Below are 24,254 nucleotides of genomic sequence, written 5' to 3' on the forward strand. Positions count from 1 at the left end.
TACCCTCACCCTTTCCTTCTCTTTTTACCCTGGCTCATGCTGTTATATTTCTCTCTCTTTCACCCTCTCCTCTCTTTAGAAAGGTACATGGTGTTCTATCTGTCTCTCTCCTTCTTTCCCTTACCCTCTCTGTGATGGACTGTGCAAAACTGACAACAAAGCTAAAGTTGTGCCAATGTCTTCAGTTTGAAGTTATTCTTATCAAAGAAGACCTGTGTGTGTGCGCGCGTGTGTGTGTATGAGAGAGACAGTGTGTGTGAGTGCCTGTGTGTGTGTGAGAGAGAGATGTTGTGTGTGTGTGTGTAAAAGAGAAAGAGAGAATGTGTGCATGCGTGTGAAAGAGAGAGAAAGAGCATGTGTGTGTGTGTGTGTGTGTGTGTGTGTGTGTGTGTGTGTAAAGGAGAAAGTGTGTATGTGCATGGATGTATGTGAGTGTGTGCGTGCGTGTGTGTGTGTGTGTGTGTGTGAGAGAGATATTGTTGTTTCTCAGTGCCTGCTGCAGTGTAGGAGTTGTGCTATGGTGGTGAGGCGTGTTGGTTTGGAATGGCATGCCCTTAAATCCAGCCTGCATGAGTGTGATCCAGGAGGGTTAACAGCAGGCTGTGTATGTGCATGTGAAGCCGTGTGTCTGTGGCTATGTATGTGTGTGTATATGTTTATGTGTATACAGTACATATGTGTGTGTGTGTGTGTGTGTGAGAGACAGATCCAGGGTTCCTGCCAGTGTGCGTCGTCCCTCAGAGAAGGATGACTGGGGGTTGAAATAGCAGGAAGGAATGCTGTGTCCTGCTGTCATGTCCCTCTCGAGTTACCAGACGCTGCAGGCGGGGGTGGTGTGTGTGTGTGTCTGTTTGTTGGGGTTAGGATGGTGTGCGTGTGTATGTGTGTTGGTTGGGATCAGGATGATGTGTGTGTGCGTTGGGGTGGTGGAGGACACGGTGTGTGTGTTTGTGTACGTGTGACTGTGTATAGGTATGTGTGTGTGTACGTGTGACTGTGTATGGGTGTGTGTGTGTGTGTGTGTACGTGTGACTGTGTATGGGTGTGTGTGTGTGTGTGTGACTGTGTATAGGTGTGTGTGTGTGTTGGGGTGGTGGAGGACACGGTGTGTGTGTGTGTACGTGTGACTGTGTATGGATGTGTGTGTTGGGGTGGTGGAGGACACGGTGTGTGTGTTTGTGTACGTGTGACTGTGTATAGGTGTGTGTGTGTGTACGTGTGACTGTGTATAGGTGTGTGTGTGTGTGTGTTGGGGTGCACGGCGCCCCCTGCTGCCCTCCTTCCCTCCGTCTCTCAGACTGTCACACCAGTGGCTCCAGGATTTCCTCCGCTAGTGTCCTGCCCTCCTCCCTGATCCACACACACATGCTCCGTCCTGCAAGGGTAGCAGGTGGGAGGGATGCGAGGGAGAGGAAGCGTGGATGGATGGACCGATGGATGACTCGTGATTGGATGTTGGATGGATGGATGGTTAGATGGATGAAGAGACGAACAGACGGATGAGTGGAGGCTTCTACACGACCTCATTTCCCCCGTCACCGTCATCCCCATCACAACTATTAGCCCTCAGCTCCCAGCCAGGTGAGTGGTGGACACCAGTTCAGATGTTGGAGCGACAGGATAACAACAGAAGACACTTCTTCCTCCTCGTTCAATTCACCCCGTTCTTTGCTTCCCGGACCGAAGGCGGTTTTAGACGTTCTGATTTATGGCGTCGACGACGCGTCTGCTTTAAAACAAGAGGAACAGATGTTGTCTGAATACAAATGGTGAAGCTTAGCGTCTGCTCTCCGAACCAGGCCGTCTGTCTGAGCCAAGTGATCTGGTTTGGGCTGTAATGAACGCCTGCGGTCCATGTCATCATCCTGTCTGGTTCTCACTTCCTGTGCTGCCGTCCCCACTTCCTCTGTAGAATGGGAACGGGGGGATCTGACTTAGAGGTAACCTACTTCCCCATTCACCGGAAGGTTTGTCTTTCCTGGCTGCACGGGTAAAAGCCTCCACGAACAGAAGCGGACAGTTCTGTATCAGAGCTGAAGGTTTCCTTCATGAAAAGACAGATTTCCATGGTAACCTGGAGACGGTAATTTACAACAAGTGAGTCCATGTCTGGGCATCTAATCGAGGATATGGACAGTCTGTCTGGAACTGACTGCTCTAGAGATAAGGGAAGGATCTTCAAGGCTTGGCTGTCGGGTTTCAGCTCCGAAAGCTGTTTAGTTCTAAGTTTAGCATTGTCTTCTGTATCCAGTTTGGAAGACAACAGACTGCTAGACTGATGCGATTCGAGACTAAGGCTGGATGATATTCCACACCTTGTATGTGAAGAATGTTTGTTAGTATGTATGGGAACGTGTGTGTGTGTTTGTGTAGTGAGAGAGAGAGGGAGTGGGGGCTGGGTGGAAGAGAGAGAGAGAACAGAGACTACAGAGACAGAGAGAGGACAGTGTAAGGCCGGAGATGCTTGTGTTTGTCCCCGGCTGGAAAACGATTCGATTGGAGGGCAGGGAGATTGACCTGTTAATATCTGACTCCAATTTAGAATGCATTTACCGTTACCTGTAACCTCGAGCGCTAAACGGTCAATGTCATGAATCTCGGGCATGCGTGAGAATCGTATGCTTGATCAGGGCACCGACCTTAGAGTAAGCTTATTCACTAATCAGCCGTTTATCTCTACTATGGATATGGACTTAACCACCTTCGCAGTATGCAAACTGACCCCTCAGAGGGCACGGTATTACTTCAGAGCGTGGAAAGTCCTACTGTAAGTGACTCAGAGGCCATAAGTTAAAACCTACTTCGAATGTCTATAGACAGTAATAGCCGTATCAAACCAACCAGCTCAAGGTTGTCGCCTTAGTGTGAGAGATACTTACAAGGACAAAAAAGTGACTTTAAATGCAAAATGAGAGTTTATTATCTAAATAGGAAGATAATCAGCACAATAATAGTGAAACAAATCAATACAAATACTCCTTCAGAGCAATTGTTAAAGAAGGTAATCACAAGGAAACTAGGCGCCTCACGCACCGGAGCTCGTATAGTTACCAAAACTCGAAGTGATTGGTATAGCTTTACCATATATACACCCAACCTGCATGCTAAAATAGGGACACTGGGGATATGAAACAAAGACACTCAAATTGGACCATCAGCAGTTTACTCTACGGCTGCAGATGTGATGCCTTTGAAAGACAAGGGAATATGTAAACACATGTGTGTCGGATTACTGCATGCACAAACTCTGTACAGGTCACATGTCTGAACGACTATCGCCCGATAGCACTGACCTCTGTCATCATGAAGTGCTTTGAGCGGCTAGTCAAATCATTCATCTGCTCCTCGCTGCCCCCCACACTGGACCCTATGCAGTTTGCATACCGGTCCAACAGGTCTACAGACGATGCCATCGCTCTGACTATGCACACCGCTCTCTCCCACCTGGACAAAGGGAATACATATGTGAGGATGCTGTTCATTGACTACAGCTCTGCATTCAACACCATCATCCCCTCCAGACTGGTGTCCAAGCTTGTGGACCGGGGACTAAGCACCTCCCTCTGCAAGTGGATCTTCCACTTCCTGACGGGGAGTCCACAGGTGGTGAGAATCGGTGACCGCACCTCATCCGTACTGATCACCAACACAGGCACCCCCCAGGGCTGTGTGCTCAGCTCTCTCCTGTTGTCCTTGTTCACTCACGACTGTGTGGCAACGCACAGCTCCAACCTCCTTGTTAAGTTTGCTGACGACACAACCATCGTGGGCCTCATCTCTGACAGTGACGAGTCAGCCTACAGAGAGGAGGTTGACACCCTGACATCATGGTGTCAGGACAACAACCTCTCTCTTAACATCAGCAAGACCAAGGAGATGATTGTGGACTATAGGAGGTGGCAGGAGGACTCCACTTAGGTTAGAATAGGTTATAGGGTTGAAACAGGTTTTATGTGCATTTAGGGTTAGTATAGTGTACTATTTATTGTTATCTGTAATTTGGGAAGTTTTAGTATTAGGGTTAGTATAGTCGATTATTTATTGCTATCTGTATATTTAGGAAGTTTCACTTATTTAAGCTCAGCATAGATGTAAATTATGTTCCATGTACTTATATGTTATGTTATGCCAGGTGCTTGCGTTGTCTTGTCTTAAGAATTTCAGTGCCCAGTCTAACCTTGTGTTGTTCCGTGTACCTGACAAATAAAAGACTTGAACTTGAACCCTGTAAATATATATGTTACCACACGGAAAGTATTACTAGAATGTGCTGCATAAAATAAAGAACCAAAAGCATATCAAACATGACATCAAAAGCTATGTAGAACTACAGTATATTTACGCGAACACCATTTTTTCCTCCTCAGTTCACCTTCCTCTTCGACTGTTGAGACCAGTGGTTCGTGCTAGAAGGTGTGATTCTCCTACAATTTTACAGTCCCTTTTGTGAAAATAAACGACTGTCCCAGACGAATGTCTGAGTGACCATTCACAAAGGGGTTTGATCATTCAGGTCTCTGCCAGTACAGCCGAGCAAAAGAGAGCAGCAGTGGGGCAGAGGGAGACACAGAGCGAGCTCAGTCCCTGACCCCTGACATTTTTACCATTTTTAGAGGAGGAGTGGAGGAGGGAAGGAGTGGTGGAGTGGAGTGGAGGAGAGGAGGGGGATGAGTGGAGTAGAGGAGAGTAGGGGAGGAGAGGAGGGATGGTAATGTCATTAAGGACATGTGGTGCAGTGTCAGGTGTCCTGGCCCACTATTATCGGAAACAGCAAATCCCACTGATGAAACTGAACCTCTGGATGGAATGCAGCTTCCTCTCTCTCTCTCTCTCTCTCTCTCTCTCTCTCTCTCTCTCTCTCTCTCTCTCTCTCTCTCTCTCTCTCTCTCTCTCTCTCTCTCTCTCTCTCTCTCTCTCTCTCTCTCTCTCTCTCTCTCTCTCTCTCTCTCTCTCTCTCTCTCTCTCTCTCTCTCTCATCTTCTCTTTCATCTTCTTTCTACCCCTCTTTCGCTCTCGCCCACTTCCTCTTTCTCTCTCCTTCCCCCCTCTCTGTATACCTCACACTCTCTACTCATATTCTTCCCTCTCTGCTTCTATCTCTGTCTTTTACTCTCTCTCTTCCTATCTCTACTTCTGTCTTTTCCTTCTACCCTGCTCCCCCTTCCTCACTTCCTTCCTCTTTGCCTCCCTTCGTCCAGCCACTGCTCTGTGCCTGCAGGCTGGCTCTAGGAGTTATCTAGTCAACCAGCCACCTAGTCAACCAGCCACCTAGTCAACCAGCCACCTAGTCAACCAGCCACCTCATCAACCAGCCACCTAGTCAACCAGCCACCTAGTCAACCAGCCACCTCATCAACCAGTCACCTCATCAACCAGCCACCTAGTCAACCAGTCACCTAGTCAAGCAGCCACCTCGTCAACCAGCCACCTAGTCAACCAGTCACCTAGTCAACCAGCCACCTAGTCAACCAGACACCTAGTCAACCAGCCACCTCATCAACCAGCCACCTAGTCAACCAGCCACCTAGCCACTTAGTCAACCAGTTACTTATCCAGCCAGCCTGCCAGCCAGCCCTGTGTGTCCCAGGCAGAGCATCTGTTTGCTGGGCCAGATTCAGGCCACCCTGCAGACTGCATTTGCACACACACTCACACCCATGCACTCATGCATGCACACACATGCACAAAGACATGCACGCATGCACAAACACATGTACACACACATATATATGCTTGCACCCACGCGCCCATGTGTGTGTGTTAATGCGACTGTCTGTATTTGCATATGTAAGATTGTGTCTCTGTGTGTGTGGCATGTGCCTTTGTTGGTGTGAATGTGTGTGTGTGTGTTGGCGAAAGCACACAAGTGGAATTTTTCTCGGCTGCGAAGCGTGGCCTCAAGTTGTTCAAGAACACAGCTGTAGAGAAAACCTCAGGCCCTCCATTGTTCCAGCCATAACCATTCTTTGTATCAAAGAGAGCACAGAGAGATAGGAGGCCTCGCTGTCCATTGTCCGCCGTGGGACATTGTTTCCCCCGAGTCCTCTGCCTCTGGGTGGTTTGGAGAGCAGGGAGAGAAAGATTCTGTGGCAGCCGGCCCTGGTCTGTGGTTGAGAAGAGGAAGGGTTCGGATTGGAGGACAGCGAGGGAGAGAGGCTGGGTGACAGCCGGCCCTGGTCAGGGGGAGGGAGGAGGAAGGCACGCAAGCAGAAATGAGTCAACAACACAGATCCTCTTATGAAATAGTTCTATTACGAGTTCAGTGTGTCTCGAGTGTTCCTCCTCTGAGGAGAGGCCCCCCTCCCTTCCTTCTCCCATGTGGAACTGGGGGGGGAGTGTTACTGGCGTGGAGGGTCACTCTCTCACAGGTCCCACAGCAGGGGCCTCTCAGCAGGCTCCCTTCCAGAACGTGGATGAGGTTGTACTGTAGGGTTGACACCAGCAGGCTGGGTGGATTGTAGACAAATTGTGTGAGAGGCCGTGTGTGATTGTGTTTGTATCGCTCGGTTTAGTGTGTGTGTGCTTATGTGTGTGTGTGTGTGTTGAGACCAGGGTGGCGTGTGTGCATTTGTGCATGGGTATGTGTTAAAGGCAGTGTAGTGTGTGTGCACGTTTCCACATGTGTGTGTGTGAGACCAGGGTTGTATGTGTGTGTGTGTGTTGAGTCCAGGGTACAGGACAATGTTGTCTCTCTCTGGGATGTTTCTATTGTGTCTGAATGTGAGGCTAAACCGTGCCCAGGAGAAAGACCCTCATTCAGCCTCCCTCTCTTGCAGACCTGCTATTGTCATCCTTCTCTCCCCCTTTCTCCCCCCATCTCGTCCCCCTCTCTCCCCCTCTCATCCTTCTCCCCTCTCATACCTCTCTCCCAAGATCTTTTGTCCTGCACTAGCTGGATGCTAGACTGTTTGCAGTCGTTGCATTGTTTATGTCCCTCAATAGACATTATGGCTTCAGACAGTCTGAAGGGCTATTATCTCGCTCCTTATCTCTCTAACTCTCTCTCACTCTGTTTCCCTCTCTTTCTCTCTAACTCTCTATCCCGCTCTCTCCTTTTCTTTCTCTCACTATCTCTCTCTCTTTACCCCTGTAGCTCTCTTTTTCCCTCTTCCTCTATCTATCGATCTCTCTCTCTGTCACTCTCTCTGTCACTCTCTCTGTCACTCTCTCTCTCTCTCTCTCTCTTTGGACTCTACCTTGAATCTCTCCTTTCCTGTTTTCAAAATAGTCGACTTCGCTGGATTTGCCAAGGTCAGCCTCTGTGTGTACTGTACATCCTTCCCTGCAGGACGCCAGCAGAACCTGAACCCCCCTCCCCTCCTCCTCCCTGCCTCCCCTCCTCCTCCCTGCCTCTCCTCCTCCTCCCTGCCCCCCTCCTCCTCCCTGCCTCCCCTCCTCCTTCCTCCCTGCCTCCCCTCCTCCTCCCTACCTCTCCTCCTCCTCCCTGCCTCCCCCTTTCCCCCCTCCCTGTACCCCCTTCCCCTCCACCCCAGGTCCCTACAGACTGTCGCTCTGTCCCATCCACAACCCAGTTCATCCACACAAACCAACGGCACACGTGCCAGTCAACGAGCATGCTGCTGTGAAGATGTAGGCCTCAGTCCCATGGGATGATTGGGATAGCTGCCGTGATGTCACCATCACAGACCACCGTGGGGTTCTGAGGGGGGAGGGGGGATGTTGGCTAGTAGACTTATTGAAAATACTTTTAAAGGAACGGCTCGTTGAAAAGTGACTCAAAAAATCGTGACAGGCGTGTTAACGCCACCGCCAGACGTAACAATGGCGTCCTAAACAAAGCCTGAGCCCCCCTTACCCTGAGGCCCGCCACCCCGAGCCCCCCAGGACTCACACAGTGATGGGAGCTCAATGAGAAGTTGGCCCCCTGCCAACTGGAGCTACATCTACACTAAGACCAGTCCTATCTTTATCCACTCTTCTCCAGCACCCCCTCCCTCCCTCCTCTCTCTCTCTCTCTCTCTCTCTCTCTCTCTCTCTCTCTCTCTCTCTTTCTCTCTCTCTCTCTCTCTCTCTCTCTCTCTCTCTCTCTCTCTCTCTGTCCCTCCCTCTGCCCTCTGTTCTACACCTCCTCTGAGTTCTCAGAATACTCTTACTTGTTACCCCCGTGAGTTTGTGAAGCGATACGAGTTTGAATCTTCAGTCTGAGGTCTGTGAAGCTGCGTGGCGTCATGGTAACGGTGAACATGCTGGTGTCTGGGCTTTGTGAGAGCGTCACTGTTGAACACAGAGGAAAGCCTTCATCAGTCAATGACTCATCATCAGTCTTCTCCATGTCACAACATCCGCCCTCTTTAAGTCAAGGTTAATGTGAGGCAAAGGTGAGGCTAATGTGAGGTTAAGATAAGGTTAGGCTAATATGAGGCTGGGCTGATGTGAGGATACTGTGAGGCTAGGGAAATATGAGGCTGATGTGAAGATAATGTGAGGTTAGGGTAATATGAGGGTAGGTCAATGTGAGGCTAATGTGAGGCTAGACTGATGGAAGGCTAGGTTAATGTGGGGTTAGGTTAATATGAGGATAGATTAATCTGAGGCTAGGTTGGTGTAAGGTTAGGCTAATGTGAGGTTCGGTAAATGTTTATGTTTGCAGATAAACCACCAGTTTACAGTATGAAGAGGCATGGTTTGACTTTGTTGGTTAACCCTCTCCTCCTCCTCCCTTTCCCCCTCTGCTCCCCCAGGCTGTGTTGGGTAACTCTCCCCCTCTTCTCCCCCCAGGCTGTGCAGTCTCACTCTGAAGAAGCTGGTGGTGTTGAGAGAGCTGGATAAGGAGCTAATCTCTGTGGTCCTTGCGGTGAAAATCCAGGTACAACCACACACCTACTGCTAGCATGCCCGAGCTAGCATGCCCGAGCTAGCATGCCCGAGCTAGCATGCCCGAGCTAGCATGCCCAAGCTAGCATGCCCAAGCTAGCATGCCCAAACCTGCAGGCCGAGGCTGCACACAGAAACACAGCAAGCGTGTACAGTCTACAAACACAACTCCTAATTCGGGCTACCTGGATCACATCCCACACTCATAGCTACATCTCCCAGACAAATTCCTCTTAAATTGACAGATTTAGATTAAAGCTGACAGATGTTTCATCCTCTCAACCTTCCTTCCCCTTCACGTCCTGCACAGCAAGCTGCAAGCGGGATTGTAGAACATGGAGGCAATGCATAATATGGGAGTTATCAGCATGGCATACTCTCTCTCTCCATCTCTTTATTCAACTTCTTACATCTCTCTTTCTCACTGTCTCTCTCTCTCTCTCTCTCTCTCTCTCTCTCTCTCTCTCTCTCTGTCTCTGTCTCTGTCTCTGTCTCTGTCTCTGTCTCTGTCTCTCTCTCTCTCCCCCCCAACCCCTCTCTCTCCCTCTCCCGTGGACTTCCCCCAGGGTTCCAAGCGGATCCTGAGGTCTCATGAGATAGTGCTGCCCCCTGCTGGACTGGTGGAGACAGACCTGGCTCTCACCTTCTCTCTGCAGGTAAGTAAGGGCAAGGGTTGAACATGTTGTGATGTTTAACATGGTGAACTCAATAACCCGTACGATCACATTATGTGTGATATGAACTTAACAAACAGAGCGGCTTCTAATGACGCAATAATCTAGCGTCTGTTGGTAATAATTCTGTAAGTTCCCTTGCATAGTGAAACAAGTCTTGAAGTGAAGAAAAAAGTACAAAGTCCCGACAAGTGAAACATATTTTATGTGTTGAGGTGAGCTAGATCCTAATTCCAAAATGGACGCACTGGGTGTCCATTTTGGAATTAGATTACAAAGGTTTATTCGGACACAGGGTGACAAAAGTATCCCAACAAAGTGAGTGTGCACCCAGGAGCAGACTGCCTGTTTCTCTCCGGACAGTCCCTTATATATTTTGTTCCCATTATTTGTGCCATTTTTGCTATTGGTCCCTTTCTGTTGGTGACAATTTCTACGCTTTGTTACCCCATGGCCTCCTGTACTAGGGTTTCTGATTACAGAAACTGTACCACGTTGGCATCTCTGTACTTTTATAAATCTGACCATGTCCAGGCCCCCGTTGGGTGTACACACATCGATTTTCTTCTAATTGGTATGGGATACTCAGGCTTTTATAAACCTAGAAAACCCCTCATCACAGGCCTAGAGCTGACCTGGATCTGACTGCTTCAGACTTGGCTTGTAAGAGCTCCAGAAGTTGGGCCATAAATGTACGTCCTAATTTACGGCTAGGCCTCTGCATTCCTTGTACTGGTATTTCCCCATCCTCCTTGAAAACCAATGTCCCACTCTGCTATTGTTCATAATCACAGTCACAGTTTAGCATCAAATTTCCAATAATACAACTTAGAGTATAATATAAGGAATAACTGAGACATTCATTTTCAATCAGATAGTTCCATAACCCATCTCCATCATTTCAGCAGTATGACATCAAATATTTCATCACGTCTAGTGAAGTCAAAACTGACTATATTCATTACCCTGCTCCAGCAGTGAGCAGGGAAAACGCCTCAACAACAATCACGTCTACTAAATTCTATAAACGTGTTATGTATTTGACTATATTTCATTACCCTCCTTCGGCAGCGAAGTCGCATGGAAAATGGCCAAACATCAATCCCATTCTGCAACGGTTGTCGACAAATCAGAAGAGGGGGTGTGCCTAAACAGGTCGCACTGGGATGACCATAGGATATTTCAGGACTGTGTTGATTGGTTAACTAGCCCCCTCCTCTCCTGTGATCCTGTTCAACTTAGCTGTTCACCCTATTGGGTGATTTTCCCACACCGTCTCTCTCCCGCAGTACCCTCATTTCCTGAAGCGAGAGGGAAACAAGCTCCAGATCCTGCTGCAGAGGAGGAAGAGGTACAAGAACCGCACGATCCTGGGCTACAAGACGCTGGCTGCAGGCTCCATAGACATGGCAGAGGTACTGGTGCTGAGGGCATCCCATTCAGTACACCGGTGACAGGCTGAGACTGGACAGTTTAACACGCACGCACGCACACTCGCACACAGACGCACACAGACACGCGGAGGCAAACGCATGGGCACTCACACACGCACACACTCTCACTCACACAAAGACACAGAGAGGTTACATAAATTATTTACGTACTGTAGGGCTTGATTAAAGAATACAGCTCTGACTTCTACAAAAGGGAGTACCCTTCTCCTCTCATCTTCCACCCCCCCTCCCCCCTCACCCCCCCTCCCCCCGGCCCCCCATCCGTAGAGTCAAGATCATCTGAAAGGAGACAGGCTTTAATATTGACAAGCTTTAATGGAACAGGCTGTTCCATGCAGGAGTGCAGTAACCTTGACAGTACAGTGGAGGAACAGGATAGAGAACTGGTATGTCTCTACTCCTGTCCCCGCCCCCATCCCCCCCCTCCCCCCGTCCCCCGTCCCCCTTCCGGTCACTGGGGTTGGTGTCTGGCTGCCAGTCTCATTCTGTCTGTCTGAACACCATGCTGACGAATCCAGTCTACTTTGATGGCCTCGTGTGGGCCTTCCAGATGCACTAAGTCCTCCTCAGAGCCAGAGGGAAGAACCTCTGGAGTTTTAGTACCTGGCAGCACACTGGACTCCCTCTGCTTCTCCCTCTCCTTCTTCTCCCTCTACCTCTCTCTCCATTTCCCTCTATCTCCATATCCCTCCCTCCTCTCACCCTCCCTCCCTCCCCAAGCCTCACCTCACTCACCACCTCACCTCCCTCTCTATATCTCCCTCTCCTTCTACATGCCCCTCCTCCCGCTCCCTCTCTCTGCTTCTACCCTCTCCCTCCCCTCACCCTCTTCCTCCTTCTCTCACCCTCCAACTCCTTGTCACCCTCCCTCTGCATCTCCTTCTCACCATCTCTCTCCCTCACCTTCTCCCACTCCCACTACCTCATCCTCCCTCTGCTCCCTCCTCCTCCCTCTCACCTTCCCATTCCCTCCCCCGCCCTCCCTCTTGGCCACTCACAGGATCGCAGAGCGATCATCCACAGAATTAAAACACACTAACAGAAATGGAAAGCTGGGACTCTCTGACTTGTTGTGAGGGTGTACAGTGAGAACTGACTGCTGGGACCAGCGGGGCTGAGGAGACAGCTAAAGAAACACAGACAAGCTGATAATTGGATTTTTGCTTGGATGAGAGCTCCCTCTCCCTTTCTTTTCTCTTTCCTCTCCCTGTCCTGTCTTTATCTCTCCATCCCCTTCATTCCACACCCCAATCTCACTCTCACATCTTTTCTTCATCTTCCACTCCTTCACACACACGCTCACTCTATCTTTTCTCCCTCACTCTCCTTCTCTCGCACACATTTTTCCCATCAAATTTTCTCTCAACTCTCTCTCTCTCTCTCTCTCTCTCTCTCTCTCTCTCTCTCTCTCTGTCTCTCTGTTTCTCTCTCTCTCATACCTAAACACTCTCTCCACCCCTCCCCTCCAGGTGATGCAGCACCCGCCTGAGGGAGGCCAGGTGCTGGCTCTGTGCAGCCACCAGAAGGAAATGCTGGGGAAGGTGGCGGAGATCTGGATCTCCTCCCTGTCCAGCCAGCCCATCGACCACGAGGAGGCCGCGCTGCAGGGACAGAAGATCAAATGTTCTGGTGAGCTGCCGAACACCTTATAGTACAGGACATCCCAATTCTAACAACTAACCCTACTCCAGTCTATTAAAGTCCAACTCTGACTCTAGTCTAGTTCATTACCGCTCTAGTCCAGTCCAGTATGGTTCTGGAACTCTAAATCACTGCAGCTCCAACTCTATCCAGTCCAGTTTGAACCCTAGTCCAGTCCAGCTCTGACTGTAGTCCAGTCCAGTTTGAACCCTAGTCCAGTCCAGCTCTAACTGTAGTCCAGTCCAGTTTGAACCCTAGTCCAGTCCAGCTCTGACTGTAGTCCAGTCCAGTTTGAACCCTAGTCCAATCCAGCTCTAACTGTAGTCCAGTCCAGTTTGAACTATAGTCCAGTCCAGTTCTAACTCTAGTCCAGTCCAGTTTGAACCCTAGTCCAGTCCAGCTCTAACTGTAGTCCGGTCCAGTTTGAACTACAGTCCAGTCCAGCTCTAACTGGAGTCCAGTCCAGTACAAGTCGGGTCCAGTCCAGCTCTAACACAGTATGGTTCAGATGCAGTCGATGACATCAAGGCGTGAGAGCATCATAATCACCTAGTCTGACCCACCAGGCAGAGCAGCCACACCTGGCTAATGTGTTCACCTCCAGGAGAGCACACAGATCGCACCCTGCAGTGGTCCTCTGAACACCAGCCTGGCTCCACGGCGGGGGCTGGAGGGAAAATAAAAGCTCAGATCAAATATGTATGACGGCGCCTCCACTTCTGCCAGTAAGTAGGTCAACCTGTGTGTTTCAGACAACTACTCGGAGGAGGAGTATGAGAGTTTCTCGTCCGAGCAGGAGGCCAGCGATGATGCTGTGCAGGGCCAGGTGAGTCTGAGGCTATCCTGCCTAGCTACATGTTGATACCGAAGCTATCCTGCCTAGATCTATGTTGATCTTGTCTAACAATGAAATGCCTCCCTGAAATGTAAATGTAACCTCTGTTTCTCTCCGTCTCTCTCTCTCCGTCTCTCTCTCTCTCTCTCTCTCTCTCTCTCTCTCTCTCTCTCTCTCTCTCTGTCTCTCTCTCTGTTCTCTCTCTCTCTGTCTCTCTCTGTCTGTCTGTGCGTGTCCTCAGGACCTGGAGGATGACGAGTATGATGTGAGGAAGCCAAAGAAGCAGAGGAGGTCTATAGTCAGGACCGCCTCCATCACCAGGGTAGGTAGCTGCAGCAGAGCCACCGAGCATCCACAATCTGTCCCAAGCCCAGGACCCTCTCCACCAGCCCAGGACCCTCTCCACCAGCCCAGGACCCTCTCCACCAGCCCAGGACCCTCTCCACCAGCCCAGGACCCTCTCCACCAGCCCAGGACCCTCTCCACCAGCCCAGGGCCCTCTCCACCAGCCCAGGGCCCTCTCCACCAGCCTCCCTCCCCCAGCCCAGGGCCCTCTCCACCAGCCTCCCTCCCCCAGCCCAGGGCCCTCTCCACCAGCCTCCCTCCCCCAGCCCAGGGCCCTCTCCACCAGCCTCCCTCCCCCAGCCCAGGGCCCTCTCCACCAGCCTCCCTCCCCAGACCAGGGCCTTGGCACACAGTACGGCCATGGAGAATAATGTGCCAGGAATTACATTATGCACAATAAACATGAGATCGATTTTTCAGGAAAGATGTAGTGGAGTGGATCAATAACGGCTTAAGAATTCTCCGGCTTCTTTGCCCTCTTTGATCGGAAAAAAATTAACATACTGTTTATTCATACTGTATAAATGCATATATACATATATGGAATGTGTGTTGTGCTTCTTATTTTCCTGAGACTTCATGTTAGATATGGGTGTAGCTCAGTGGTGTAGCTCAGTGGTAAATAGCATTTGGCCGCACATCAAGAGGTCCCATGTTTGAACCCCCCCCCCATGTCTCTTTGGATAAATGAAAATGTCATCTTTTACAGATATGTGATGTGCGGTTCTGACTCGTGACTGTTTATTTATCCTCTTCTTTTAGCAGCAGAACTTTAAGCAGCGCGTCGTTGCTCTTCTGAAGCGCTTTAGGGTGTCAGATGAGGTGGGTGCTTCTGTCCTGCCCCCTGTCTCAAACCTAACACCTCTTTTGTCTTCCCTCACGAGTAGATGTATCTCTCTAACCACATAAGTCAAACATGTTGTAACCACCCAAGACCCAGAAATTCATTATAGGTTCACTATAGTGGAAATTGGTTTTTAAGCCAATTAACTTTGCATCCATAATGCCCTTTGTATGTATTTCTTTTGTCCAGTTGAGAGGCCATCCTGGGCTTTCTAATTGTGTCTGAAATGTGAACAACCTCAGAAACAGCCGTGTGATTTGATAAGTTCATTAGGTAATGGTTGCATAACGAGGACAGATAAGAAAACAACGTCTTTAAAAAAAAGTATTCTACTTTACCCAAACGCTTGGGTTATACAACACTTTTCTTTCCAACGTTATTTTCTGGGTCTCAAAAGGTTACATAATAAATAAAGGCCGTTTTTTTTCCAACCTTGCTCATTGGTGGGTGTCTGGTTGTGGTTGTGGAGGTGTTGGGTTCGGAGCAGGACCCTGCAGAGCCGCCCCCTGAGGTGGAGGAGGACCTGGAGAGTCTGGAGTTTGAAAACCCCAGCGACAGCGGCCCGGAGATGGACGACGACGACAGTGTTCTCAGCACCCCCAAACCCAAACTGAAGTGAGCAACTCACTCCATTGATTTATGGCTTTTATTGTGGTCACTGTAGGTGTGTGAGGGTTATTGTTGTGTTGTATTATGAGTGTTGAGTTGTGTTTTTTTGGGGTGACATTTACCCGGTGCTCATGAGACATTTACAGGGCGCGTTTGTTTTGTGCGCCTTCATAGGCCATATTTCGAGGGTCTGTCCCTGTCCAGTTCTCAGACGGAGATAGGCAGCATCCACAGCATCAGGAGTCACAGAGAGCCACCAAGCCCAGTGAGACCACAGCCACACTACCTCACCACCCCAAACTTACTACTCACTACAAACCACAATACCTCATTACCCCAAACTTACTACTCACTACAAACCACACTACCTCACCACCCCAAACTTACTACTCACTACAAACCACAATACCTCACTACCCCAAACTTACTACTCACTACAAACCACAATACCTCACTACCCCAAACTTACTACTCACTACACACCACAATACCTCACTACCCCAAACTTAATACTCACTACACACCACAATACCTCACTACCCCAAACTTACTACTCACTACACACCACAATACCTCACTACCCCAAACTTACTACTCGCTACAAACCACAATACCTCACTACCCCAAACTTACTACTCACTACAAACCACAATACCTCACTACCCCAAACTTACTACTTACTACACACCACAATACCTCACTACCCCAAACTTACTACTCACTACACACCACAATACCCCACTACCCCAAACTTACTACTCGCTACAAACCACAATACCTCACTACCCCAAACTTACTACTCACTACAAACCACAATACCTCATTACCCCAAACTTACTACTCACTACAAACCACAATACCTCACTACCCCAAACTTACTACTCACTACACACCACAATACCTCACTACCCCAAACTTACTACTCGCTACAAACCACAATACCTCACTACCCCAAACTTACTACTCACTACACACCACAATACCTCACTACCCCAAACTTACTACTCGCTACAAACCACAATACCTCACTACCCCAAACTTACTACTCACTACAAACCACAATACCTCATTACCCCAAACTTACTACTCACTACAAACCACAATACCTCACTACCCCAAACTTACTACTCACTACACACCACAATACCTCACTACCCCAAACTTACTACTCGCTACAAACCACAATACCTCACTACCCCAAACTTACTACTCACTACACACCACAATACCTCACTACCCCAAACTTACTACTCACTACACACCACAATACCTCACTACCCCAAACTTACTACTCGCTACAAACCACAATACCCCACTACCCCAAACTTACTACTCGCTACAAACCACAATACCTCACTACCCCAAACTTACTACTCACTACAAACCACAATACCTCACTACCCCAAACTTACTACTCACCACACACCACAATACCTCACTACCCCAAACTTACTACTCGCTACAAACCACAATACCTCACTACCCCAAACTTACTACTCACTACACACCACAATACCTCACTACCCCAAACTTACTACTCACTACAAACCACAATACCTCACTACCCCAAACTTACTACTCACTACACACCACAATACCTCACTTGGTGGTTTGGTCTCACTCTCCCAACCCTTTCCTCCTCAGATGGACCCAGACAAAACCAAAAGTGGCAGTGCTAAATTCCAGCAGGACAGCATCTCTGACAATGTCTCTTTTGTAAGTACTCACCATCTTGGCCTTCTTGGTAGTGTTGGTTCATCCAGTCTCAACACCTGTTGTGACCTCCGACGCTGTGTTCTGCTCTGGGTTCCGGATGTTTCCAGGAGCTGCCAGAGGCGGTGACCCCCACCACTGAGCTGGAGATGGACAACATGGACACCTTCCTGGAGAGGCTCCCGCCCAGCGGGAAGATGACCAAGACCGAGTCTCTCATCATTCCCTCCAACAGGCGAGTGGCTGACGTTCTCTTAGCACATTCAATATGGTTATCACTACCCGTCATCACTACAGATGATCACTAATGGATTATTTGGATATTACTAAAAGTGATTACAGCTGGTTATCTCTACGTGTTATTACTATTGGTTAGCCATCCTGGTTATTACTGCAGGAAATCACTACTGTGCTTCTCTCTGCAGGCAGGAACCTAAGTTGGCAGGAAGAAGAGGGAGGAGCACGTCCCTGAAGGAGCGCCAGCCGAGCAGGCCGCAGAACGAGAGGGCCAACAGCCTGGACAACGAGCGGTCCCTGGACACACGCTGCCACCTACAGGTAGGAGGGGGAAACTTCAGCGAATGACAGACTTGATATCTGCTGTCTGAATCAGACTGATCGTTCACACTCGTACTGCATGGGCAGGGCTGTCTAACATGCTTCTAGGGAACTGCCACCTGCAGATCCAGTTGCACACCTGGCTCGGTGCATTAATCAGATAATAACTAGTGCTGGGTCAAGTCAAGTGTGTTTTATTTGTCTTTTCCAATCATGAACATGTTATCGTGCCCAATGAAAATAAAACAGTGTTCATCCAGGGCCATAGAGCAACATAAAACAACATGAAAGTACATGAGACAACATGCATTTCAGACTTGAGGATCTCTCCACAAAGTACAAACAACAGAACAAAACAAGTGCAAACAAGTAGTGCAACACATACGAGGAGATACACAGTGCCATAGAGGACAACATGTGAGTTGGATGAGGGCTGGAGGGAAAGTGGTTGGAAGGTCTCCGAGTCTAAGCCAGACAAGTTTCAAGCGTACCATCAGAACGATGGAGTGTACAGTGGAGTTCTTAGTCCTGCTTGTTGTCTCGACGACTTGATCGTCTCCCTCGTCTCAGATCCCCAGGAAGACGGTGTACGACCAGCTGAACCACATCCTGGTGTCTGATGACCACCTCCCTGACAGCATCATCCTCATCAACACCTCCGACTGGCAGGGCCAGGTGAGGCTCACTGGACAGACACACCTCTGCTCTGCTGTCTCTCTCTCTCTCTCTCTCTCTCTCTCTCTCTCTCTCTCTCTCTCTCTCTCTCTCTCTCTCTCTCCATGTTCCTCTCCCTCTCTCCCTCTGTTTCCCCCTCTCTCTCCCTCTTTCTCTCTCACACTCTCCCTGTGTCTCTCTGTCTCCATGTTCCTGTCTCCCTCTGTTTCCCCCTCTCTCCCCCTCTCTTTACCTTGCTCACTCCCTGTGTCCCTCTCTCTCCCTGTGTCTCTCTCTCCATGTTCCTCTCTCTCTGTGTCCCCCACTCTCTCCCTGTCCCCTGTTTCTCTTTATTTCTTTCTCTATCTCACTCCTTCACTACCCTTCCCCCCCCTCTCTCAGTATCTATCAGATGTTCTTCAGAACCACCATCTCCCAGTGGTCTGCACCTGCACCACAGCCGACATCCAGGCTGCGTTCAACACCATCGTATCGCGCATCCAGAGATTGTAAGTCTTCCTCTTAACCTTGCTCTCCTTTTCCAGGCTTCTCTTCTGGGTCAGACTGATTAAATGCATGTGGTTATTTGTAGATAACAAGTAGATGTATATGGTGATCTGTGTATCTCTGTAGTTATATAGTATATGTAACTGTAACTATACATAGTATATAGTGTATGTGGGCATATATGATTGTATCTCCGTGTTCTCTGTCCTGCAGCTGTAACTGTAACTCCCAGACGCCCATTCCCATCAAGATCGCTGTGGCGGGGGCGCAACACTACCTCAGCGCCGTGCTCCGGCTGTTTGTGGACCACCTCTCCCACAAGACCCCTGACTGGCTGGGCTACATGAGGTTCCTCATCATCCCTCTGGGTTGGTGCTGGTGCTGCAGGGGAACTCACATTACTCAGTGTCACTTATCTGGTTGGGTTTTTTTGTAACCAATAACCAGCCCATGTAATGCGGTTTTAAACTGTGTCATTCAGTCCTTGATCGTCTGCTGTATTTGAAATGATTATTCGTTGCTTGGATGAAACCATCTCCTTTCAATATATATCATCTGAAAACAACATTGCGACAATTTAGATGTGATGTCGTTTTTTTGTAGCATTACTCTGAGATGACTCTGACTCTGTGTATCTTTGTGAGCTTAGGATCTCATCCTGTCTCCAAATACCTGGGCACCATCGACCATCGTTACAACTGTTTGTTCCAAGACGCTGCCTGGAGAGACCTGTTCCATAAGCCGGAGGCTGGACTCCTGGGTAGGACAGACTAGCCTTCCTCCTCGGAGAGGAAGTCAGAGTTTCATAGACAGGAGAGTAACAGCTGGAGAGACAGGAGAAGAACAGCAGTTCAGTAACAGCAGTTCAGTAACAGCAGTTCAGTAACAGCAGTTTGGTAACAGCAGTCCGGTAACAGCAGTTCAGTAACAGCAGTATAGGAACAGCAGTTCAGTAACAGCAGTATAGGAACAGCAGGTCTGTCACAGCAGTAAAGCAACAACAACGCAGTAACAATAGTTCAGTAACAGCAGTGCAGTAACAACAGTTCAGCAACAGCAGTATAGTAACAGGAATTCAGTAACAGCAGTTCGGTAATAGCAGTAGAATAACAGCAATGCGGTAACAGCTGTGTCCTGTACAGGGCAGGAGAGTCCAGACGTGGTCTCCAGGGTTACCCAGTACATGGTGGGGGCTAACGGAGCACACCAGCTCCCCATCGCCGAGGCCATGCTCACCTACAAACAACGCAGGTAGGATGCTCCCAGCATGCCCCTCCTCCATCCCAGGACTGTTAGATGAGCTGTATTTAGAAGAACACGTCAACCCTAAAGAAAGACTTCACATCGTCGGTGTTTAGCTTGGTTTTGTGACATTGTGTGTCAAGGATTCACTTTGACTGGATGTATCCGTGCCTCGCTCCCTTTCAATGAAAGTACTTGTAAATTCAATCTGGGGATGTAAGTATAGGCTATCCATCTCAGCATCCATGTTGAGTTGGGTCATTTGAGAGCCATTTGATAATACAACGTGTAATGAGTATGAAGTGAAGATACAAGTATTCTCAGTGAGAGGCCAGTCAGGAGTTGCTACACACCTGTGACCTTTTCTGTACACATCAGTGTCTGTCCATCACTGTTTGTGAATAATGATAACATTATCATATGTGTTTTATTTCTGTTTCCTTTTGCTTTCTTTAAAGGAAAAAGAGCTTTCATTTTGATTTTGCAGTAAGGTATTGTGGCCTGCTTGAGTCTGAGTCTCCTTGGTGATTCCTCTGCTTCCTGTTCTAGCTAGCTCCTCCCACATCTAGCTCCTCCCTTATATAGCCCCTTCCCTGTTTAGCTCCTCCCCATGGCTAGCTCCTCCCCTAGCTAGCCCCAACTGTCTACTTCTGCAGTCTTCTCTGTCGCCTGTCTCTTCACCAGCTCCCTGGGAACCTGCCCTCACACCTGTCTCTATCAACACCTGCGGTCATAAACACTGTACACCTCAGTACCCCGGACTAGGGGACTGTTAGCAGGACCTCAGTCTAGATTGGGTTCTTCTATGAACCTGTAGCATGTCTGGACTAAAGCTTTACCTTAACTCTGTTGCCTGACTACCCTATATGGGGGATGTTGCCTTAATATTCCGCTACCTTGGGGCAACTGGGAGTAAGTAAGGGGTAACTAAGGGGCAGCTAAGAGTTAACTAGGGGTAATTAAGGGGCAGCTAGGGGTTATTAAGGGGTAAATAGGGGTAACTAAGGGGCAACTAGGTGTAACTATGGGGAAGCTAGGCGCAATGGGGGTAACTAAGGATGATTAGGGATGATTAAAGGGTAATTAGGTGTAATTAAATGGTCATTAAGGGGTAACTAGAGGTAGGCTATGGGGTAAGGTGCTGCTAGGGGTAGCTAGGGGTAACTAAGGGGAATTGAGGGGTAACTAAGAGCTAAGCCCTCCACTTCATCAGAAGTGGGCAGGTGTGCCAGAGTGCTGCTGGACTGGCAGGTGAACAGTTAAAGCTGCAGGTTCCTCCTCCTGGGTTCTCTCTTCCCCCCCCCCCTCTTGTTGCCTTGTCCTTCTCTCGGTTCCATGTCTGTTATCTTCATGTGCATCCGGCCTCCTCTGTTTGACCTGGTGTAGACTGGCAGACCAGTCCTGCTAGCACATGCACTGTGAGACGTCAGGTGCATGTTCATTAACCTGTAGGCTGCTGTCCCTGTAAGTTAGTCTGCATGTGGAGGGTCAAGTGTGTAAATCATATTTACTGACTAACCGTTCACAAATGTATGTCTTAAACCATATAGTTCATTTGGGAGTGGGGGTTGGGTCTCTGGTGTGTCTCTATGGGGAGAGGTCTAGTCTAGTTTGAAGTAGTGACACCCCCCCCCCCCCCCAACTAGTGGTGTAGTCTAGCCCCTCCCCTCGGTATCACTGCTCATGTTATAGTGGGCATACATTGGAAGCTAATGTGGGCATGCTCAGTGTGCCTGCATATTGCGTAGAAAGCGTCCTTGGTGAGGTTGCTTGTGTAAAACAACACACACGGCAGAATGCTCCGCTAAATAAATTCATACGTTTACCGACATTTAACAATACCAATAATACCAATGACTTGGTCTTGCACTGTCATCTCCGCTTGTACACAGAACAGAACCAGGCAGATGCGTGACTCCATGAAGCTAAACTGACTGTAGCTTTGACAGAGACATGTGTGATGTGATGAATTGGCCCGGATTTCTTACCTACTATAGACTTTCTCTCCTTTTCTCTCTCTCTCTTCCCTCCCTCCCTCTCTCCTTCCTTCCCGCCTTCTCTCCTTCAGTCTCTCTGTGTCCTCACTGGGGGGCAGATGGCAGTGGACTCAAAGGCAAGAGCACCAATCTTCTACCTGGCTAAACATCCAGTAGATCACGTGCATTGCACTCTATTTTTCTGACTTTCTCCAGAAAAATAGTCATTGCGTTCCGGTTTCAATGTGCTCCACATCTTAGTGGCGTGTGGAGCCTGAAACGGATTGGCACTTAGGTTGCTGCTCTTCCACCAGTTGGCCTCTGCTTTGTCCAGTTTCATTTTCCCATGCTCTGATTGGTTCCCCTGTTCAGCACTTCCTCCCAAGCTGGCTTCCTGATTGGATCCACCGGCTGCTTTCTGAACCCTGTGCATTGTGTCCTTGCTTTGATGACTGATGGGTTGGCCTCGAGTGTTTGGTTGGCTTTGGTGGAGACCTGTGATGCATGTCTCACTCTGCTTCTCTCGCTTGTATCAGGGGTCGGGGGGGGGGCATCTCAAACACACTGCGATATTCAAATCAAACCTCACTTGTGTCTTCCTTCCTGCTTCTTCACAGCTGCTGGGATAGTGTGATGATAATGATGAATGGTCCCCACATATAAGAGACGTTTGTGTCATAGTACACCTTACTAATCCTTAGAAGTAGACCTTTCACTCACGGTGGATTTGAACGTTCTGCTGGGGCGTTGCCTGCGTGTCGTTCAGTGTTACATTGATCTAGATGAGCTCTGGACGCCCGACAAGGCTCATCCTCCATGATGGAGCCAAAGTGCTTTGCGATCAATTCCGAATAAACACAACCCAAAATATAAACATGAGATTGAGGCTTCACAAACCTTGGGGGCGTCTCGATGGCTGTTGGCCGGTGAGCAGGGAGGAGTCTTCCTCTCCTGTTGGTTTCTGAAGCCTCAGCCTCAGTCTCCCTCTCCTCACCTCCTGTCTCCCCCCACAGCCCGGACGAGGACTCGTGCCAGAAGTTCATCCCTTTCATTGGGGTAAGACTCTTCTTCTCCATTAAATGAGATCACAGCTGAATCAGAACAGATATCCACCCTAATATTTGCAAAAGACCCAAAAAGGAACATAAATATAGTATAAAGAAATCTTGAGTGCCTAAGACTTTTGCACAGCACTGCACATGTAGGCTACCATGTGATATGAGTTCTGAGAGATATGACGATTGTGGAGCAGAAACCGTGATTGGAACTCTCCTTCTGTTTTGCACTCCTAGATGGTGAAGGTTGGCATTGTGGAGCAGACCTCAGCCACATCAGGTGTGTTAGAAGTTCACACTTCCTGTTTGGAGTCTAGGCTGAACATATTGAGATTGAGACGACGCCGTCGTCAAAAAGCGAAAGTTTGGATTTCATGGACCAGCGTCAAATCACGTCTGGTTACAGAACACCCAAATCGCTCAAAGCTAACAGACAACTGTCCTTCCTTAAACCACGTTATCACACAATAAGAAATAAAAATGTCTAGTAAAATGACCCAACCAACGATCTAGACATAAATCCACTTTAGAGACCACACTTGCCATCCACTGTAATGGATTCAGTCAACCAAAGCTGGCCCCATGTTGGTGGCCCCACTTTGCGTACTTTCACAAAGTACGCAAAGGCTCATGGCTGATTGATCAGTGTGTCTCATCCTTCATATGTTGATCCTAGTGTGTCCCTTCCTTCCCCATCGTGTGAACGGCTTCTTTCCCTGGTTCTGGTGTGTGTCTGTGTTGACATGACCTCCTAACCCCTCTCCTCTTCAGGGGACTCTGATGACGCGGCCCCTGTGGGCTCAGCCCTCCTCTCCTCCACTCCTCCACAAGTGTCTCCTGCAATGAAGGAGGCCTCCCCCACTCCTCCCTCTTCTCCCTCCGTCCATACCAGCTTCAACATTAGCAGGTATTCATCCCTAACCGTAGATCGCCCACCTCACAGGTCCAACCATGTGGAGGTAACCCAGGCTGTCTTTTCTTCTGTCTGGGTGTAGTTCGCCGGGCGGGGGCCAGGGAGAGCTGATGGGTCTGCAGGTAGACTACTGGGTGGCTCCAGCCGAGAGGAAGAGAGACGTGGAGAAGCGGGACTCCTCCTCCAAGAACACGCTGAAGTGCACCTTCCGCTCGCTGCAGGTCAGCAGGCTGCCTCAAGGGGGCGCCGACTGCAGCCCCCAGCCCACCATGTCCATGACAGTGGTGATGAAGGAGAAGAACAAGAAAGGTGAGATGGCAGGAAGCAGTGGCAATTCTAGACCCTTTTTAGGGGTGCTCAAGCACCCCTATATTTAATCTCAGCACACCTAAAAATAAT

The 24,254-nt window shown here is 49.1% G+C and overlaps 1 protein-coding gene across 4 annotated transcripts in view; it reads left to right on the top strand.

The window, feature by feature from the left end:
* pacs2 (phosphofurin acidic cluster sorting protein 2) overlaps positions 1–24,254 on the top strand; it is a 29,543-nt gene that overhangs the window by 2,424 nt on the left and 2,865 nt on the right. The window contains exons 2-24 of one of the 4 annotated variants that reach the window (XM_047046134.1): positions 8,740–8,827; positions 9,402–9,491; positions 10,799–10,924; positions 12,433–12,592; positions 13,357–13,430; positions 13,681–13,761; positions 14,547–14,606; positions 15,098–15,243; positions 15,412–15,502; positions 16,882–16,953; positions 17,061–17,185; positions 17,376–17,508; positions 18,079–18,183; positions 18,565–18,671; positions 18,883–19,037; positions 19,319–19,429; positions 19,812–19,920; positions 20,370–20,402; positions 21,980–22,024; positions 22,901–22,943; positions 23,180–23,222; positions 23,714–23,849; positions 23,938–24,164. In XM_047046134.1, coding sequence (XP_046902090.1) covers positions 8,740–8,827; positions 9,402–9,491; positions 10,799–10,924; positions 12,433–12,592; positions 13,357–13,430; positions 13,681–13,761; positions 14,547–14,606; positions 15,098–15,243; positions 15,412–15,502; positions 16,882–16,953; positions 17,061–17,185; positions 17,376–17,508; positions 18,079–18,183; positions 18,565–18,671; positions 18,883–19,037; positions 19,319–19,429; positions 19,812–19,920; positions 20,370–20,402; positions 21,980–22,024; positions 22,901–22,943; positions 23,180–23,222; positions 23,714–23,849; positions 23,938–24,164 — 2,360 coding nt within the window. The remainder of the gene's footprint in view (positions 1–8,739; positions 8,828–9,401; positions 9,492–10,798; positions 10,925–12,432; positions 12,593–13,356; positions 13,431–13,680; positions 13,762–14,546; positions 14,607–15,097; positions 15,244–15,411; positions 15,503–16,881; positions 16,954–17,060; positions 17,186–17,375; positions 17,509–18,078; positions 18,184–18,564; positions 18,672–18,882; positions 19,038–19,318; positions 19,430–19,811; positions 19,921–20,369; positions 20,403–21,979; positions 22,025–22,900; positions 22,944–23,179; positions 23,223–23,713; positions 23,850–23,937; positions 24,165–24,254) is intronic. The other 3 variants (XM_047046144.1, XM_047046152.1, XM_047046160.1) reach the window with 3 other exon arrangements.

Source organism: Hypomesus transpacificus, chromosome 3 (genome assembly GCF_021917145.1).
Source record: "Hypomesus transpacificus isolate Combined female chromosome 3, fHypTra1, whole genome shotgun sequence".
Taxonomy (NCBI): Eukaryota; Metazoa; Chordata; class Actinopteri; order Osmeriformes; family Osmeridae; genus Hypomesus; species Hypomesus transpacificus.